Below are 20,912 nucleotides of genomic sequence, written 5' to 3' on the forward strand. Positions count from 1 at the left end.
CACTCAGATTATTTGACAGTTCATTTAAGAGTACTTCTGCATTACCTGTGTCAAGTAGCTCATCTCATTTTTCAGTTGTTCAGTGTATTCTAGCTTAAAGGGTGTTTCTAGCTAAAATTAGGGGTACACTGTTTAGAAATAATGAGAGGGGTAAAAACCACAGGTCTTCCGCTATTTCATTGTTGGTGCAGTTGTTACAAGCTGAGAACAATGCTTTACCTGATTTGGAAGATTGCTAAGGTGTTTGTGGTCCTTCATATTAGCTGAGAATTCCCTTGGGACAAGAACTAGAGGAAAGAAATGAAAAAGTTTATCTTGTAGTAAAGATACTGGGTACTATCATGGCTGTTTTTCAAGATTAAGGACTTTTACCTTCTTGCAGTTGATGGAGCAAGGAACGTGCACACTGGGAAGGATTTTTTTTTAATGGATTTAGTAGCCTGTAGATTATGTGATTTCCTATTGTAGGTCAGTCACTGTCTTCATAGCAATCTTAATTCCTACTGCAGGGAGAGTTTGCAGTGCAGAGTGGGGTAGGCAGCGAACACAGGCACTGAAAATCCTTGAGCCCAGACTACTACTAAATGAGGTTTCAGTGCAGTTCACGTGTATATGCATATATTAAAGCTCTGTGTTGAACTAAGATCTGTCAGCTTTCTTGGAAGCATGCTGTGTATGTATTTACTGCTTAGCAGTAATTCCTCTAAAGAAATCCTGAAGGACTGAAGCAGGATGTGCTTTGCTGCAGAACAAAAGCTGGAAATAGCAAATTTGTTTCTGAGCTGGTGGGTGAAAAGTGGCATCTTCCAACTCTGGTTTTCCTTTAGCTGTCAGCCTGCAGTGTGTACGTTGCACAACAGCTACTTGCAAGAGCGTGCTGGTAAAGAATATAAGCAGGACATGATCTGTATCCCTGTCACACGGAGGGGAGAGCTTAGCTGCCTGCAATGAAGGAAGAAAAAAATGCCATCATAACGTAATTATAAAAATTTATTGGTTAAATACATTATTAATTTACAGAGGTACCATAACAAATGTACTAGACTTAAAGAATCATTTATGACACTGTTTTCTGCACACAGAACAAAGTCTTCTTCCTGAAGGTAGTTCTAGAGGTGGGGCACACAATAATAGCCTTGTTTATCAAAGCTTTTCCTGTTACATTTAATGTCTGGAGCTCTGGCTGAACTTCAGGTTTACAGCTGAAACTTTGACAATCACTTCCTATGTAAGGCAAGCCACTGACTTGCCATTTTAACAGTTCAGCTGCCTGCAGTAACATAAAGAGCACGTAGGTGGTGCTCCTTGCCCAGACGTTTAAGGCTTGGCTGCTTTTCCTTCCCAGCATGAGTGGGAGGAGATGGGTAACATAAAAGGAGTGAACTTACTTACTGACAGGCACCGACTTAGAACATTCAGCAAAAGATAGAAAAACAACTGGTCAATACTACAGTTACAAAAACGTGGGAGAGGAACTAGGAGGAAAAGAAAATATAAAAATTCAGTTCTAATTGGAGACTTGTATCAAAATCTTAGAAAATTGCCAGACGAACAGTAAGTAAACATCCTACACTTAAGCCTCCTCCCCCACCACAGTGACTGAGTATTTTCTGAAGACTGGTATTGTCTTCGTTGGAGAAGTTTTGTTTTTCTCCTCATGCTCTGCACACAAGAGATTCAGGATTTGTCTTGACACAGGTCACATAATGGAAGAAGCCTCTTTTAATAAAGTGGCCTACAGTTTTAAGTTGAAAGCTTGACATCACATGTAATAGTTTCGCCCAAGCCCTATAGGAAGCAAGGGCTGGCTCACGTATAAAGAGCCACAGGCAGCTCCAGGCAGCAGAGCTTGGAGAGAGGGGTGAGTTGTCCTCAGAGGTGGACTGAAGTTTAAGTTGAATTCCACAGGAGTTCCGGACAGGCTTGTTGGGAAGTAAGAACTGAATTACAGCTGTATAGATAACCATGTTTCCATCTTTCTAGGATAGCACAGTATTTCCAGCTGTTTTTGTAATGTTAATCCCCTTATGGAAAGTAAAAATCCAGTTCTTAACTCATTAAAACTTGATGTGATCTTCATCCTCGAGCTGCAGGATGGTGACGTGTAAGTAAACAGCACTTCACCTCAGTGAAGCTCCTAGAGAGAAGCAGCACACTAACACCTTTGTCAGCATTTGCAACTGCTGTGGCATAACAATGAAATCAACAGAGCAAACCAGCACTGAGAATGGTTTGGATGAGCTCCAGTGTGCTGCTAAACTCTGCTCCTTGCTGGAAGAAGCCCTTCAGTTTGGTTCTGACTGGAAGCTTGTGTCTGCCTGCTCTGATAGGAGCCAAAGAGGACGGAGGGGAGAGGTTTTTTGCACCAGTAGACAATTGTTGCCATAATGTTTGGACCTCCTATCAACTGAACTGTAAGCAGACACAAAACTAAGCTGAACTATCTCAAGGTGAGTCATGATGACTCTAGTTTTCACACTCCATCAATTAATCAACTGCTGGCCTTTTGGCAACTAGAACTTGGAGGCAGAAAGACCTTGTATGGGTGCCATGATACACTTCTGTATTTCTGAGGTACAAAAGGGACAGAAGAGTGTCAGCACGGCCATGAAATCTTTTTTCTCCTCCAGTCAGAAGGTAACTAAAACTCATTTAACAGCTTTGGCAGAAACAAAGCGCCACAAAATGGAATTTACTGCCAGCAGGTCTGGGTACCTCAGTCATTTCAGTCCTTAGTTGCTGTTGTTCAAGTCACATTGCTGCTTTTACTAAATGATTTTTGTTTGAGCTTTCATTAAGTAACCTTCTACAAGGCATATTTTTTCCTTCAGGCTATAACAGACCCTTTATAATGATGCTCGGTATAGCTGGTACGTGCTAACAACCTGAAAGCTAACCCCGTGCCTGCTGAAAGACAAAACCAAGGCTGCATAATATCTTCAAGTTAGGGATAGGAATAGCATTGCTCAAGTATGTTCCATCGCTTGAGTGGTAAATGAAATGCAGACTGAGTGAAGACAGGCTTTCCACTTAGATAGAGGGGGTGGAGGGGCAAATAGTTGAAACAGTTCAGCTACAGCACGAGGGGAACTGAGAAAGTAAATGCTGTCCATCACAACTCACTTCTGCTGGGAAAGAAGGCTAGGGTGGTGCTCGACAAAGAGAGGCTAGGTGGAAAACTAAGGCTCTAACTGGAACAGATTACTGAGATGGGGGAAACAGTCTTAACAGTTCAAACCAGTGTAAGTGCTATTAGTTAAGAGGAGAAATACTTCAGTTTCTTCTGATCTCCCTTTATGAGCTGCTTGGGCTAGGAATAGGAGAATACTACACACGGATTTGCTTGAGTTTTCCATCTTACCGGTTTAATTTGACATTTTTCTACATTAAGTTATCTTATTTATCTCTTAAGTGAATTCTTCTACTAATGTGGAAGTCAAGCAGTACAGAAACCTGAATATTGAACTTGATCTACATACTGACTGCTGTAATTATATATTAAAAACAACACTTTACACAGCTCTTAAAGAAGCTCAAATAAGCTTCCTTTATGCAGAAGTTGTGCATGATAAATGTAATACCGGATAGTAAACATAACAATACTATTTAAGTTAAAATGGTGTTGCACCACAGTATTTTCCTAGGTGGAGACCACTAAAAATCGAGCATGTATTTGCTCTCAGAGCTTTCCTGAAGCATGACTAAGTACATGGTCACAAAAGAGTAAAATCCTCTTTGACTTCAAGATCCAAGTATGACTGTCCAGAATAAGTAGTGCAAAAAACAGATAGTCAGAATACATCGATGTCTTTGCTGAAAACATTCTCTCCCTCACACAGGGAGTACAAAGGCAACGCTTCATGGTGTTTTTAAAATTTGAACGAAGTTCTTGGGAAATATCCCAGCTCTTCCTTGTATCTCCCCGCTCATCCAGTCCTCATCTACAGATTCCAGCTCTGTTATAAAATCTCCTGCCTGTAAAAGAAGGAGTAACACGAGCCATTACAGCTTTCCATGCAATATTAAGGCATGCACAGTTCACGTTATTCAGAAGCAATTAATAACAATCAAACAGGATGATAGCTGGAGATGATCGCTCCTGTTAGATTTCTTGGAAACTACTTTTGCCAAACTGTTGCTTAGCATCAATACTTGTCAGGGGCTGAAAAACTACCAGTTTGTGGGAGGAGAAAACAGTGCTGCTGGATAGCTTCCTGTGCTGCTTGAGCCCTGCAGGTAGGTGGGTGTGTTACAGAGGTGGCTTACAGGCCGCTGCCTCAGTCGCTGTTGGTGCATGTTCCTGATGTGGTATCAGGGTTTATTTTCTTCAAACACTTTGAAGATTTTCTTTCAATTAAGTCCCAGTATTTTCCATGACTTGTAAACTGCCCTCTTTCCTTGGGAAACTTTCTCAAAAAGTAATGGAGTTGAAGCTCAGTGTGGCCTTGAAAATAAAGTTTATCTTCCATGTTGTATCTTGAGTCCTGCTTTCATCTTCCCAGGCCATACCCTTCATTCAAAGTATTGTCATAGCTCGAGCCTTTCTGCCAGTACCTCAGTTCCCTTTTTCTATTTTAAAGAAACATCTATCCTAGGCAGAACCTAATTATTTTATCTTTCTAAAGATCACAAAGTAGTGTGTTCCAGTTGATAAAAGCAATCTTGGACCTGCTGCAGAAGTCTGCTGTTTCTTAGAAACTGTTTTTGGGGATGTTTACTTAAATATAATGTTTTTTAATCAACAAAGACATAGCAGTTCTTATTGCTTTTTCACATTATCGAGGCATACAGTAAATATTTTCCTCTTGTTCACATGGCAACTAGGGATCATGCTGTCCAACTTTTAGGCCAACTTCTGGATTTTGCTGTACTCTGTCTCCCTTCGGGATATCTGCTGTAATGCTGCCACTGTCACTATTATCACACCATCTCATTGCTGTCCTCCTTGTCAAAAAAGAGGCTTCTTTGACCTTCTTAACCGATAAGAACTGAACGTACTACCAGATGAGCTGTATTTGCCTTGTCGTACTTATTGGATTAGGGAAGTCAGTGAAAGACTACAATTCCTGACTTCTTTCCAGGGCTTTGGGTGAAGATTTCGCCAAGGGTACAGACCAAAATTTTTACAGTTGCTCTATATCAAGTATGTTAATGGTTATGTCCTACTGATGAGTTCTGTTCTTTCATGTTCCAAGGTTACTTTGGTCTTTTTTTTTTGTTAATCCCTGGGAGCTTAAGATCTGCTGAAAAACTGGATTGAAATAAAAAAAGAAGCACTTACTTTAAAAGAAAGCTCATCTTCATTTTCACCATGAAAATCATAGAGAGCTCGGGCTTTTCTTTTCTTCCCTTCTAGTGACTGTGATGACTCAACCCTGGCTGCAAAATATGGAAAAGATGAGTTACTTGGATTTGAGTGAAATATACCATAGTTTCTGGAGAAGTTTCCTGTTTCACTGGTGTTTTCTCCCCATTAGAATTAGTTATTGGGTGCCCAAAAGTTACTGCTACGTGGCAAACTCATTGTCATGATAGAATAAAACACCCTACTGCTATCACCTCATTTTACAGTCCTAACACATGCTCATGTTTCCATTTCTGAATGAACTAAATATAAAGTTCTTTTTCTTAAACTCTGATGGTGGTACATAGGGAAAGCAGTCATTTCCACTTAGTTATTTGGAGATGCAGTGGTATTGTGTTCTGCACGTATTCAAACTACACTTAGCACCATTTCAGATTCTGTATCACCTTCCAAATTACACATTGACTAAAGCAATACACTGTCTTTGTTTCAGAGAGTGATTCAGCGCTTCAGTTTAGCTTTAGGATGTTAATGACTGCAATGGTGTTTGTTTTTTACAGCAACGCAATAGCTAGATTCTCCCAGAAATTGGTCACTACTGTTGCAACTTACAGAATAACGAGCTGTCATCTAGTAGAGCACCTACCTGAGCAGGTCTGAACAAACACTGCTGGGAAAATCCCTTCCTTTTCATTCAGTCTTCCTCTGTACCACTCAGAATCAACTTGTTCCAGTATCTGGATGTAGTCTCCCTTTCTAAAGGATAAGTCATCTTTGGTTTCCGCTGTAAAATCATGAAGTGCTTCACACCACTCTACTGAGCGTCTGTTCTACTCAAGTGTAAGAAGAAATACATTTATTTTAAAAGGGAATAGCAATAGGCTTATGGATATTGGTCAAAGCAACGGTACAAGATTTGTCCATCCTGATTTTCCCTCAATACAGTACTGCCACTGCAGATACAAACCAAAAATAATAAACAAAAGCATTTCAGCAATTATTATTTAATTTTATCTAAGCTCACAAGCATTCCTTATTATCACTGATGGCAGGACCTAGGGTGAGACCATTTCTATAATACTTAAAATACAGCTCATAAGGAATTCCTTAAGCAAAAAAAGAAAGAAGTGACATGTTCATTTGCCAAAAGCTGTAGAATTAATCAAGGCAGAGCAATTGCAAGACTTACAGATGTGCCCACACACCATTACGTGCTGTGGGAGTTGTACTACATTCAGAGTTGTGCAGCTATTCTGACATTGTAATAAAAATCATATGCAAATCTATGAAACCTCTACATCAATTCTGCCCCCCTCCATGAGATCCTATTACCTGAAGAAGGGGAGAAGAATCCTCCACTTTTTTCTTCAGCACTCCTCCTGCACCAATGTAGTAAACAACAACTTAAGAATAGTAGCAATGACTGCTCAATGGAATTGTAACAATTTTATATATTCTAAGTGACTACTGAGAATAACTACAATCATAGTATTCTTTTTGATTTATCACATCCATCTTCTCTTCCTTTCCACCTCCCTTCTCCTATGTACCATCATTTCAGACTTGTATATCCCCCTTATACACTGCATTTGTATATTACATAAGGCAGTTCCTAATGTAGTCATACCTTTTCCATGCAGATCTTCAATTACTTCCACAAAGTTCAAGGGGAAAATTCCAGACGTGCCTCTGAGCTCTCCTTTGGCCCACTCTTCATTTATGTATTCTTTAAGGATAATGGTTTCACCTTCTGAAAAACTGAGTTCGTCTCTCTGATCTCCAATGTATTCAAATCGTGCTACACATCTTGGGCCTCTGCACAAACAATAAAAGAACTTACTGTATTTAATACTATTGTCCCTATAATAGTCAGGTAGCGTTACAAAAAACGTGCATTGATCATTTACTTAAACAATAAAAGAAATGCATTTAATATTGAACAGCTAGAAAATTGGAGTCTTGACCTAGTTATCTCCACTTTCTGAACGGGATGAGTATGGAGCATAAAGGAGATTGAGGTAGCATCTGTATCTGAATAACTGGCTGCTATAGTATTTTGGCATTAGATCATATTCTTACAAACAAGTAAACGTTAATTCTACGTGTTGCATTCTACAGTTTTGCCCACATCCAAATAAAAAACATATTAGTACACTTAAGAGCATCCCAGCATGGGGAAATGTATCACTGATGATAAAAACATCAAGGAATCTGATATATGATACAGTGTTGGGCACAACAGTGATAAATAAAATATCTTGTTCCTCACTTAATTTTATACATTTTTCATACAAAAAACAATGAAGTATGATTTACTGGAAATGCCATGTTCAAAAAAAACAAAACACTATGGTTCTTTCTATAGCATAATTTAAAGTGAAGTGTGTAAGCTTGATTTCCACCCCCAATCATATCTTCTTAAAAGCTTCAGCAGTAGCATTTTCTGCTCATTTGTTAGCAGCAGAAGCATCCTTCAAAAAAACCCAAGTTGCAGTTAGGACAAGCCAACATCTATCACAACAAGGTTGACACTCTTGTTGATACTAGTTTCCATCTCTGTCTGCATTAGTAGCTTTACTTCCTGCAGTTAGAAGTTAAGAAAGCCAGTCAATCATTACTTAGTTAAGACATCCAACAGGGCCATATCTATATAAACGTTTGTTATAAAGTGATATGCCCATTTTTCAACACACAAAGTTTTTAAGTCTTTTTCTCCTTAAAAAGATTTAGTGAATTGACATAAATGCTTCATTTTTTAAGTTATTGTGCTGAAGAAACCGTTAACCATACTAAGCTGAGCACAAATAACACCTACTTCTGCGTTACCTTTCCTTTTAACTTCTACTAAATCAAGATGAGAAAGAAAACAATACTTATCTGACTCACTTAATGGACTGTGAGGAGCAGGGTGTTTCTTTCCTTTTGCCTTCTTCTGGAAGATCAATCTAATAAGACAACAAAATAAGTGAAATCTTCAAGCTCATGCCATCGTAACTACCATAGATGTGGAACTTGTTAAAATAATCTATTTTTCAATTAAGCATCAAACTCCTTCCTTTTAAAACTTCCACGTGATGCTATATAGTCTCTGAAATGTTCTGATATATGACCACGATAATGTGGATTTGAGGTTTTCATGTCTGATTTTTCAATCTCATGTAGACTTCACGTTTTTTGTTTTTTATTAGCCTGTTTTAATAAACTGGCTTGCAGCCTGACTGACTGAAAGAAAGTGGGACTAGATGCTACTCTGTGTTGTTGAACTTACTCCAAACTTTCAGTTGGCAATCGCTCTGCATCGTTTGCTAGCTCAACATATCGCAATAGACCAAAGCAGTGCATTTTTCTGGGCTTTGGTAGCCAGCTGCACTCAGAACAAAAACACATCTCCTAAATCTCACTCGAGTATTCACACAGTGATAGTATATATTTAAACAGAAGTTAATTAAGAAAAAACAAGCAATTGTTCTTAGCTCAGTTGTAAATAACTGCCATTCACTAACTAAAGGGATTGGAGAAATATAATGTAGAAAGTGGGTACACGGATATGTCAAACAGACAGCATTTAAGTCCGTTACTGTAAGATGACTTCAACTGTACCTCTGGTATGATACAAAGGATGGTTTGTGACAATATGAGACTACAAGCCTAGAGATCTTGGCTAGGAGCTTTGGGCTATAGCTCATTATCACATAAGCCAGAGTTGAATACACATCAACAAAAACATTTAAATGCTTTCGTGCAGGACTGGATGAAATCAGTCAATTTCAAACCAATTATTCAGACAAATAATCTTTTCACTGTTCTTGCTAGAGAAGCTCAGCTCTGTAGTGCTCTGAAGCATCTATGAGAAACAATAACAACATATTACTGTTTGTTAGCTATCTGGACACAAAGCTCCTATGTGACTCTATACCATAAACAGACTGCAGTGCACTGACGGAGGCCTCGTATCAAGACCTAAGCTGACAAACTCTCAGGAAAATACACTCAGTAAACAGGCTGTATTTACTCTTTTTTTTGTCCCCCTTTTCTTTTTACTAATTTTGCTAAAACAATTGTTTTCTCGCTCAAAGGATATCTGTCTTTTAAAACTAAGAAGTGAGTTTGAAAAATACCTTCCCTAGCTTTTAGGAAACAGTATCTGTCTGTATCAGTGCTGAATTTGACCCCAAATATCCTTTCCACTGCTTTAACCTGAAACCCTTAATCTGTAAGCCATGGTTTTAACAAGGAAATGAACACTTTAATTTGCTATTTTTATTTTTAAGAGGATACTCAATGTAGCTAATCAATTTTTCTCATAAAGCAAATTGAGTATTGTTCCATGTTTACTAACTGCAGGTCTACTTGTTAATCTTCAGTGCTTCCCAGGCTTTAGAATTCTCTTCCAGTAACACCCTACAAACTATACGAACACCCTGTGTAACGCACTGTGATGGTTACTGAGTACATGGTAGTTTTCATACAGCAGCAATTCTCATCTCTGCCAGCTGCCCCACCTTCAGCACAGACTTTTACCATCTTTAGCACCCACCCATTCATCTCCACTGCATCTCAACATAAGCTTCGTGTTCTTCAATTGGCTGAAGTATATAGCCCAATGACCCTTCCCACAGGTACATAACAGAGTTTAAACTCTAAGTTAGGATTGCAATACATCTCAGCTAGTTTTTTTAGGCACTAAACTACTTAGTATTTGTTTTAAGGATATCCTCTCAGTGCATTTCTATTGGGCACCAAAACAACACCTGCCTCTTGCTTGCAGCTTACTGGGAAATGTCACATTCAATAACAGGATTGCTTGAAGCTGCTCATTTGCAATAGCACAATCTCCTCTCACTATGCCAGCACACCCATTTGAGCAGCCAGTTAGGCAAACATATCCATCTGGAAAAAAAGAATCCTGTGAATAAGGAAAAAATGTTGTTTTACTGGGCTCAACTGCTGCCCTGACCTGATTCAATACATAGGCATACAAGTGGTGACTCCAGCACAGCTCAAGGGGACAAGAATATGAGAGAAGCTGAGACAGGGATAAAAAGCAGTCATCGTACTGTACACTGATTTTTATACGCAACTGAGAAAAATAATCTGCCCGTAGATCCAGATAAACAACCCAAGATCAGAAAGAGAATCTGGTAAGGGCCATGATTTTCTCACTTGGCTAGAAATTAATAGTAAAATAATTCCGATAACACAAGTTGGTTGTGCCAAGTCAAGCATCTCTCCAATATCACACAAATGAGTTGATATGTATTCTGCGACACCAGAGGGAAAAGAGATTAACTTACTAGTGAATGGAATTAAACACAGAAGCTATAGTAAAACAACAAAACAATCAAGACATTAGGATTTAGCAAAGTATACAAAGCCTACGTACAACCACTTTAACAAAGCTGGCAGGAAATATCCCTGTGCGATTCCCACATCTTCCTCTGTACCACTTGGCATCAATTCTCTCCAAAAGATAAACGGTATCTCCAGAACGAAGGTCCAAGTCATCAGCGTGCTCTGCAAGACAGCATCATTTCATTTAAAGGGGGTTTTCATCCTCACTGATTTTCAACCACTAAAACTTAATTAATGTAATTTACTTAATTAATTTACTGCGGACAAAAGCAGAATAAGATTTCTAGAGCCTAAACTGTACTTGCTAAACAAATCAGCTTTAACAAAAAGACCAGCCCAGCCATAGGTAAACACACGGATTTTAACAACTCTACACACAGACCTTGCATGCTGAGCTTCCCAGTTATTTATAAGATCAGAGTCCTATGAAAATTCCCATTTGAAAGTCTTGTGAATGTTTTGGAAGCTTGTTTTTCTCCATTTACTTACCAGCAGAAAAATCATGCAGCGCTACAGCGTGGGGAGCACTTGTGATAGAAACTTTTGGTGAGCTGCTTGAATCCTGACAACAAACAAGTTTAAATGGGTTATAAATCACGGAAGATATTAACACAGATTTGCTGTCATGAATTCTTTAAGTCATTTTCTGACTTCAGATACAACATTACCATGGTATCAGAGAATCACTGTAGGAGGCAAAAATAAGGTCTATATTCTGTACGTCTTTGGCTAGTGTAAACCAAAAGGCATTTCACTGAAATCTACTTCTGACCCAGCAAAAGGAAAGGAAGGGCCTGTCATTTTTTCCCAGTATGTACAAATCCTCAATGAGCTCTGTGAGTCACTAAACTGGAGAACTTTATGGCAGTTCTCACTGCAAAAGGCTGAGGCCAAATTCTGCGCTGCCGCTCAATACGTTGTGTCACCAGTTACTCCTGCATGCTCAGCCCCAGCTCACGCAGCGGGGGCAGCATGTCTACCAACTGCCAAGTACTTTGGAGTGGGAGCAAGCCACTAGGAAGCTAACAGGGAGATAACAGAAATGACAAATCTGTTGTGGAATCTTCGTAAAGGAAAATTCTTTTCGCAAAGCTGAGCTTCATCTCTAACCCACTCAACTAGGAAGGAGATTTTAGACAGTACTGTTTTTCAATCACTGTATAAAAAGAAAGTGCTTTACAATCACTGTGCATGAATTGCTTTCAAGCAAAGGAATTTGTTGTTAAAATCAAACAAAACAACCAAAAAAGCCTAACATGAATAAAGGTAAGGACAGAATAATATGGATAACAAGAGAGAACAGAAACCCATTTCAGCCACATAGGTTTCTGCTATTCAAAAGTCTGCTCATAGCTAGAATTGTTCATAGCTATTTGATATTAATACAGCCATGCCCTAGAACTCGTTAAATTTTGTATAAGCACAGAGCCATGAAAATACTTCAAAGACTGTAAGTCAATTCACTGATGTATCGCGTACAGCACTTCGTGAAAGTAACTGCTTATCTTTTGCCCATCTTTCAGATACTCAGCAAAGGGAGTCATTATCTTCATAGGAGACAGAGGTACTTAGCCAGTTTCCCTCTCCTCTGGCACTCCAAGTCATTACTGTTGCTCTGCCCCATAAGCAGAACGTCCTGGTGCCATAAGGCAAATCACCATTATTGGATTTGGTTTTGTAGGTTGCTTTGTTTTTATTAAAGAAGCACAAGGATTTAATAAACCACTACTGGATTTCTCAGAGTATCTTTTAAAGCCTAAAGCATTTGATATTTTAACATAACAGGAGCCTTCCTCAGGACACTTACTCACTGAACATTAACCACCAGAAGAAAATATCTTACCTTATGAGACAGTTCTCCATGGTTTCTGGGAAGGCAATTTTCCTTGGCAACTCCATGAGGCACAGACAGCTTGAACAGAAGCAAATGGAAATAGTCTATTTCATTCCTAAGCACCAAAAATGTCACTGCATGTGAAAACAGCCAGGTGATGGAACTATTCAGATCACCTAATACAGGTAAATAATCGAGGAGTCCTCTGGAAGATGACAAGCTTATTTAGGAAGTACTTAGGACAGGACTGCAGGTGATACTAACTGCTTTTTTTGCTAAACCACCTTTTTGACATCAGTTTAAAAATCTCTTAGCCTCTTAACTTGTATTATACTATACCGTGTATGATGTTCAGCAACACTCTAGTAAAAATATGTTCTGCTTTAATTTTAAATATCGGGGAAAAGACTGTCCTTTTTACATGTAATATTGATCCATTTCTATTTATTATCCTTTAACAGTACATGCAATAGAAAAATAACATTTTTTATAATGAAAAGGAATTGCATCAATATAGTAAAAGTGTACGGTAAGTACTGTTGCATTCCTCACTCTTTGCAGGGTTGATTAAGCATTGACGTGGCAACGCTCCCCCAGTTTTGCCAAGTATTTTGACACATACAGGCAAAAGCAACATACAAGCATATTTATCATTTGATATACTCTTAATAGTATTCAGAACAGACAACTGTGAGAACCCCACCCAACAGAAGTAATACGTTGAAGATATATAGAAAGATACTACACATACAAAAATACACACATACAAGTATCTATACTTCACGTTTACATTTTGTTTTCTCTAGTGTAATCTCACAGGACCAATTTACTTGTATTTTCTAAGGAAGATTACACTGATAGATGCACTAGCCATATTAGATTAACACGTCAGTACATTTTTCACTACTGTTTCTACCAGCACTGTTCTATAAACAAGTTTCAGAATATCTCAGCTCTTACCATGTATTTATTGTAGAGAGGATGACCTGGCTTAGGTCTAGGAGGTAAAGCTGGATCTTGATTTTTTAAGACCTGGCTTTTTGATCTCTTGGGTCCCAGTCTGAGCTTGCTTGTTTTTTTATCAGAAGCAATGTCAGAAACGGATCGAGAAAGAGCATCCTTCTGGGAGGAGGTCTTGGTCGCAGACAATTTTGGTGGAGGTGGCCTTCCAGGAACACCCTTAGGTGGGGGAGGTCGAGCTGGTATAATTTTTCCATCCACAGGCCTAAAAATTGGGTGAGCCATCAAAGAAATAAGTATACTAATACATATCCCACTCTCCACCACAGCCCTAGCTATTAAGCTTGCTATAAGGAAACGTAGTCATGATGACTAGCATTGTAGAAGAAGGTGCAATAACTGAAGTTCTCCAAGAATACACAAAAAAACCCTTCAGACAACGGGATTGGATGATCAAGTGCTTAAACAGATTCTTTTACAACATACTTCCAAGTCTGCTCACCATTTTTGCTTACAAACACCCTGCCAGTGTTCTCAAAAGCCCCCTACATAAGCAGGATTTCCTTCAGCAATCCATCTTTAAAAAGAGCTCTGACTGCAGCTGCCTTAACATAGAGTTCATCCACTGGAGAGCCTTACTGAGAGCCCTGAGTTGCTCAGCTGATACAGCGGGTCTTTGGGAACCAGCCCAACCCATTCACTGGGATGTCACCCGAGGTGACTTCTGAAACTCTGATGTATTAAACCACTTGGTACAGTGGCATCTGTATCATGACTTACCATTTTTATGTAAACAAAAGAAAACACCAGTGACAATGCTCAGGCTTCTTGGTAACACTGAAAGTACCACACATTAGCATACTAGTAGTTTAAAAAACAAAATCATAAAGTCTAATAACTGACAGCGGTAATATACAAGAAAAATAATTACATTATTAAAAATCCCCTTTAGTAAGCATGGATAATAAATGCTGCCTTATACAGGGTACGTGAGCAATAGCTTTCAGAATAACTTGCTAACTGATAATATGCTAATAAAAATCACCTCTGTTATTAGCAAACATTTTGCATGATGCAAAACTTTGTGTTACTAAGAAACCAGACACTACAGTGATTCCAAAAATATAATTGGTTGATTGTTATTAGTAAATGCTCAGCACATGACTGCAGGTTTCTGCCACATATAGTACAGTAAGAATTAGTTAGTATGAAACCCTCAAGGATCTGTAAAAATTACCACCTACAGTGGTAGTGTAATCCCTTAGTGGGACTGAGAGCATTCTTCTTACACATTTCACGAGTGTCATCCCTGACTTGGGAAGACGCTGGTGATTTACACATGTACCCAAATACAGTTCCCAACTCTTATTTGAGTATGGATTATTTTTTTTATTTCAAAAATAATTTTAACTCCTGCTCAGTTTCTACCTCCCCTCATTCTTGGCCTCATCCTAAGCTAAGTACTATTCAAACTGATGAAAGAGGAAACTCCAGTTCAGAATAAATTTCAATCTGGAAACAGACCAACCTATACATTTGTAAAGAGACTCAGATAAACAAACAAACAAAAAAAAAACCTAAGCAGAAGAGTAAAAGGACAAAATTTTCACTACAATGCCAGAGAACTACAAGAGAATCATGAATGCTGCTATAGTAAATAGAGCGGGGAAAAATAACAGGCCCATAAAGGGAAACAATGAGGTGTTTCCTTGTTGGGTACAGATTTTGCCATTAATGGGTAACTGTTATGGGTGGACTACCTTCAGTACTAAGAGATTCTCTTGTCTTGACACAATAGAGTAAGTACTGTATTTCAACCCACAGGTTTTGAGTGTAGACGGTGACTCAGTCACAGTGGGCTAACTGGCCAATGCATTATCTCATTCCAGTTCATCTCTGGCATTTAGAAGACCCAAATCTAGGGTCGGTCCAACTGCTTCTTACTTCTCAACCCTTCTTTATTCATTATTGAAAGGAATGAAAATAGGTTATAATTCATTCTGCTGCTTCACTCTTTTCTTTTTTGTTTTTGTTCAATTAAACAGTAGAGATAGTGTAGAAATTAGCCTGCACTTCTGGGAAGGTGTTGGCCTAGCACAGGCTCAAGTCTGGGGTGGCAGCATCTGCCACCTCTGTTCCTTCACCACTCAAACCCAGCCCCAAGTGCGAGCGCTGTTGATGAAAAGGTCAGCAACGCGCAGGAGGGGATGTTCTATGTTCAGCTGAGGGTGAAAAGGTTAAAGACGCAGAAAGGAATGACTGTCAGCAGCCACTGCACATTAGCTGAAGAGCCAAACAGCTGTCCTGTAATCTCCCAGCTCATACCAATACAGTACAAACAAGTATGAATTAGCTAGCAACCTGGTGCTGTTTATTTATTAGTGAACACATTCAAGGCACCTAAGCCTACTGAGTTCAGTCAGTAGTATCTACGCTGAGACTAACTACACAACTTAATACAGAAACATCTCTGTTTCATGAATCAGTGAAGAACGCCACATACCTTGGGGGTAACGCAGGTTCTAGGTGAGATGCTTCAGCCTGTTGTGAATGATTCAACTGCTATGAAGATTAAAAAGATAAAGTCATTTCATTAAACCTACGAAATAAAACAGATCCTGATTAAATGATGTATTTCTTACTTTAAATTACAGTCAGGAAAAACAAAGTTGTTGAAGTTTGGTGAATAAAGTAATAAGTGACATGAAGTATTCTAGCATATTCTTGTTTTACTTAGAGGGAAATGTAAATAGCTCTGCTGACTACCTGAAACGCAGCTTAAATTGTGCAGTAGGTATAACCCAGCCCTCTCTTGCCCGCCACTCGGGAGTCAGGGCCTAAGAGCCAAACTCAGGAGACTCATACAAGCATACAATTCCAGGGCCTGTAGGACTCAAGCTTGCCTGCAGAATAGGCAACAGTTTGACAGATGAAAATACAGGCTGACACTTTGCATCGGCTTAGAGCAGAAAACACAAGGTCAATGCAACTTGCACAGGAGAAAAGTTATTTGCCAATAATGTTAGGTCTCATTCAAGAAGGTATCTATCTAAGGATGTTTCCTAGAGAACTAACAGACAAATCCTGATCTGCCAAAGCAAGACTAATCAAGTCTTTACTGTTTCCAGATGCTCATCCCCATCTTGCCAGAGATTACTACCCTGTAGGAGTCAGACAAGAACACATGACATATCTAAAGGGCTTGGACCACAGTAATGGATTAACAAATTACCGTCCTTCTGCCTCCTGCTGTTCATTTCTATCCCAATGCCAGAGAATAGTGCCAACTCAGCTGACCAACCACAGATGTTTGCAACAAAATGGTAAATCTGAGTGCTGAATCTGGGTTCACAAGTCATCTTTTTGAATCGGTAACTTTAAAAATGGCTGAACAGCCTTATTTATCTAGATGTGGACACATACTTGAAACTAGTAAACAAGTTTTGTGACTTTTATCCACCTTGAAAATATCTAGATGTATTTTGTGACAGAACTTTGACTCTTGACTTAGTCCTCAGATGAATGCTCCTGAGTAAATACTCCTGGTTAAAAAGAAACCTGCCACTTTCAGATGGGAATGATATTCTAACAGCAAAACTTTTCCTCTTCTGCCTAAAACGAGCAAACCTGCACCAACTGCTGCTTAAGGTCGATTGTTCCTCCTTGTTCCACTGTTGCTAGCTAATCAGTTTCACTAACTCTGCTGGTTTTAGATGCACCAGTTTTTGTAATGCTTCATTATGAATTCATTCTCCACATCCACAACTTGGCAATGGAAGAAGATAGAAATGAGCATATTCAATCTGGAACTTAAGTTTAGAGGAAGAAATCTCAGAATCCGTAACAGGTTATTCCAAAACTATTGTATGAGGTGTACCTTTCACATGCCTGTCATAACATCTGGATGATACTGCAAACATTTTGGGGTTGTCTTGTGTAACATGTTATTTAATATCTTGTATTGGCACTAATTTTTTCAGCATTATCCAGATACATAGAACCTCTACAAATAGCCTCTTCAGCTATGATGCTCAAAAACCTTTCTATCTACTAGCTGAAGTAGCTAAAAATATATTTGCTGGCAGCTGTCCACCTAGTTTGAGCTTTTGATTTCATTTATGTTTTTGCTGCCTACGGTTTCCACAAGATTCTCTGACATTTTCACTATCATCCTTCTCAACGCTTGGAAATTCTACTGTCATTTTCTACTTAAATTCTCTTTAGTACATCCGCATCAAAAGGTATACAGGATACATAGCTACAATGTAAACCATTGTTATGCGTTCAGGAGCTAGGAGCAGAGTCTTACTTTTCAAAATAGCTGGTTCTATTTAGGTTTTGGTAAGGGCCAGAATACAACTGGAAGAAAACTGAAGAGATCAAGCTTCGCTCTCAAGCAGAACAGTTTACCTGCCTGTAAATTAGGGTGCCCACAGGAAAAGTACTATGTGTATGAAATTAAAAAAAAAAAGTATTTCTAAAGGACTTAGGCAGTATTTGACCATCCAGACATTATTAGATTTCGAACCACTCTGCAGTGTTTTTAAAACTCAATGGTAGCATATCCTGAAATCAGCTGCAAAATACAGAAAATTGAAGACAGAAGTAATCGAAGTTCACTAAAATCAACAAAGTGCTTTTCAGAACCAGCAGCAGTCTAAATTACCTTATTAAATGAGAGAACACAATTAAAAGAAGAAAGCCTTATATTTTTTAGTAGTCCCTTTCACCCTTTGGTTCCTCAAATAATTTAAAAAGGACCAAGAGTGACAAGAAACCTGTCACCCACGGTAGGAAAAGCTGTCATAAAACAAAACACTTTTGAACTTACCATGTTTTTTACTAGGTCACCACTGTTGGTTTTGCCCATTGTCATGTCAGAGGTGCTGCCAATAGGCTTTTCAGCAGGAAGCGGTGGAGGGCTATGTGGGATTTCATCTAAAGCTGTAAAAACAAAGCTCTGAATGTAAGACTAATTAGTAGTTTGTTTACATAGGAAGTCTAATTAATAGCTTCTTTACACAGGCCGACGCTAGATAAGAGAATCCATCTTGGTATGAGCTAACTGTACTGTGAACACTTACTTCCTCAGAGCCAGAGCAGCCAGTACACAAGAACACTTAAAGTCTAGCAAACAGAAGAGGGATGTAAAATTAACATTGCAACTCTAACATTGAACGTAGGAGTACTTCCCATCCTACATAATGAACCTCCACTTAACTCTCAGGACACCAGCAAGTTATTCTAAGGTTTCAGCTGTAATACTTGTTGATATAATATTAGACAAGTAGCAGAGTTTCTACCCCTGGGAATGTCAGACTCATTCCTGGGTACCCTGAAACACCATCACCAACTCTCAGCCACATTTCTAAAATGGCACTCTTTTTTCAGCTGTCAGCTCCTGGAATATCCTTCAGGCTGGAAAACAGCTGAGGGTTATTTCAGTAACCCTGAAAGATCAGAAGACTTGGATGGAAGAATCTACAGAAAGGTAAAGGCAAGAAAAACTGCCTGCCTGATAGAAAATTCCAAAGGAAAAAACAAAACGTGATGGGAGTTGCCCCGCTGTCTTTGAGGAGCTAAAAAATTTCAGAACATAGAACAGGAGTGAGTACAGCTCTTACTACTGAAGAATGATTACCTCAGTTTCAGTTATAAAGACACAAAAAAGCCTATTAATTATATGAGATTCGTTTTAAATGTTTCTACCATTAAAGTCTGGGAAACGCTCGGGACAAGTTTTGTAAGCATACTTAACCAATCGTTTTGTTCTCATATACTGAAACTTCCTCTCCTATTTTAAAAGACACGTGTATGAAAGGAAAAGTCCTCTCTCACAACAAACGTCAGACACCTAAGCACTTATGACTTCCAGCCAGCTTTGGAATTACATAAAAAGCACGTATAGACAGCCTGGACTTTGACACACTCATGACAAGAATGGAGACAGATTCTATAGAAAAAAACATAAGTTCCTCATTTCACAGCAAGTACTCTTAATGAAGAAAGAGCACAGAGAAAAGAAGAGGTGGTGTTGGTTTTTAACACATCAGTTGCACTACCATGCTCTAAAAGGCTGGTGAGATGTTTAAAAGTAAGTTCAAGGATAAATACATAATAATCCTTAGGTGCAGATTATAGCTACTGTGCTGGCAATGACTGAGCACAGGGAATGGAAGCTAATGAAGTTCATCCACTCTTCTAAGCCAGTACTGTAAGAAGTGAAAACAGTACCTGTGTATAACTGCTAGAGATATCTTCTCTTAACGTTCCTCAGTGACAAATAAAGAGCGTGACTGATTTGTTTATTCACACCTCCAATCTAGATATACACACAGATGGCTCAATTTAGCTTCCTTCACTGTTTATAAAGCCAAAATTAAAGTAAACGAAGAAAAAAGGCTCCAAAAACTAGAAAACAGGTGCTATCTTCAGTTATTTTTAAGTGTAGAATCTTAAGTGGAAGTTAAATGCTTCCTTTCTCATCACAGCTCAACGAAAATGCTAATGAAGAACTTCTAAAGTGCTGGAGCACTTTATTCTTCAACATCCACCTCTATCTTCTTTTTGGAAGTGCTTGTTTTTGGCTTGGTTTTAGGTTTTCATTTTTATTTCTCAGTTTTATTAGGGTTTCTGTTTTGCACTAGCTCCTGACGCAGTTAACCCAGAATGGTGAAAAACCCATTGTACTGAGATCACGTAGCTCTCCTACAAAGTAAACACTACTCTAGCCTTAACTCTCCTGAGCCCAATTGTACTGCTGTCATTTTTTTTTTTTTTCAACAGCTTACATTTCTACAGTAGCTCCTAGCTGGATAGGATCTAACTAGTAGGCTGCTCTGCCTATTCGGAACCTGTTCCTGCTTCTTCACATCCCATTAATCTCACAGCCAGCCTCTCCTGCAAAAGTCCTTCACATCCCTCTATTAATTGCAATTAAGCACATTATGACCGGCAGTTTCAGTAGACAGTTCAACTGCCACTAGAGAGCAGCAAGGGACAAATAATCTGCAAGCTGAAAAGGATCCCAGATCATGAAGTTAAAAAAAAAAACACAACTAATTGTTGAAGCCTTTTTTTTTTTTTTTTTTTAAGTGGACATCAAAAGAACTCCTTTGTGGAGACAAACTATGCCTTGAGTTCCTTCCAGTAGATTGCAAACATTCTCCCATGTAAAAAAAGCTTTTATTTATGATTAGGTATTCAGCACAGTGACCTTTCCTCCTACCTTTATCATCTGCTTTTTCTGCACTTTTCATGACTACCACTACATTTCACGTATATACAGAGGAAAACAAACACTAATATTTTACCACTGTGGTGGGAAGGGATCTCAGGAAATAATTAGAAAAATCTTAGCAGCAATACCACCAGGATGTTTTAGGTTCTATGTATACTCAATTTAATTAAATGAGTCTGAAGGTCTGGAGTATTAGTTTTCATAGCTAGCTGCCTTGTGAT

The 20,912-nt window shown here is 38.8% G+C and overlaps 1 protein-coding gene across 1 annotated transcript in view; it reads right to left on the reverse strand.

Annotated features, from left to right (window-relative positions):
• Positions 1 to 2,581: 2,581 nt before the first annotated feature.
• SH3D19 (SH3 domain containing 19) overlaps positions 2,582 to 20,912 on the reverse strand; it is a 71,170-nt gene continuing 52,839 nt past the window's right edge. The window contains 12 exon segments of the mRNA XM_065736430.1: positions 2,582 to 3,975; positions 5,282 to 5,379; positions 5,952 to 6,138; positions 6,638 to 6,684; positions 6,933 to 7,120; positions 8,192 to 8,250; positions 10,689 to 10,819; positions 11,147 to 11,219; positions 12,501 to 12,569; positions 13,452 to 13,716; positions 15,955 to 16,013; positions 18,283 to 18,395. Coding sequence (XP_065592502.1) covers positions 3,859 to 3,975; positions 5,282 to 5,379; positions 5,952 to 6,138; positions 6,638 to 6,684; positions 6,933 to 7,120; positions 8,192 to 8,250; positions 10,689 to 10,819; positions 11,147 to 11,219; positions 12,501 to 12,569; positions 13,452 to 13,716; positions 15,955 to 16,013; positions 18,283 to 18,395 — 1,406 coding nt within the window. The 3' untranslated portion in view covers positions 2,582 to 3,858.

This window comes from Cyrtonyx montezumae, unplaced genomic scaffold, assembly GCF_038088225.1.
Source record: "Cyrtonyx montezumae isolate F1298 unplaced genomic scaffold, pur_monq_1.0 scaffold_2, whole genome shotgun sequence".
NCBI classification, from domain to species: Eukaryota; Metazoa; Chordata; class Aves; order Galliformes; family Odontophoridae; genus Cyrtonyx; species Cyrtonyx montezumae.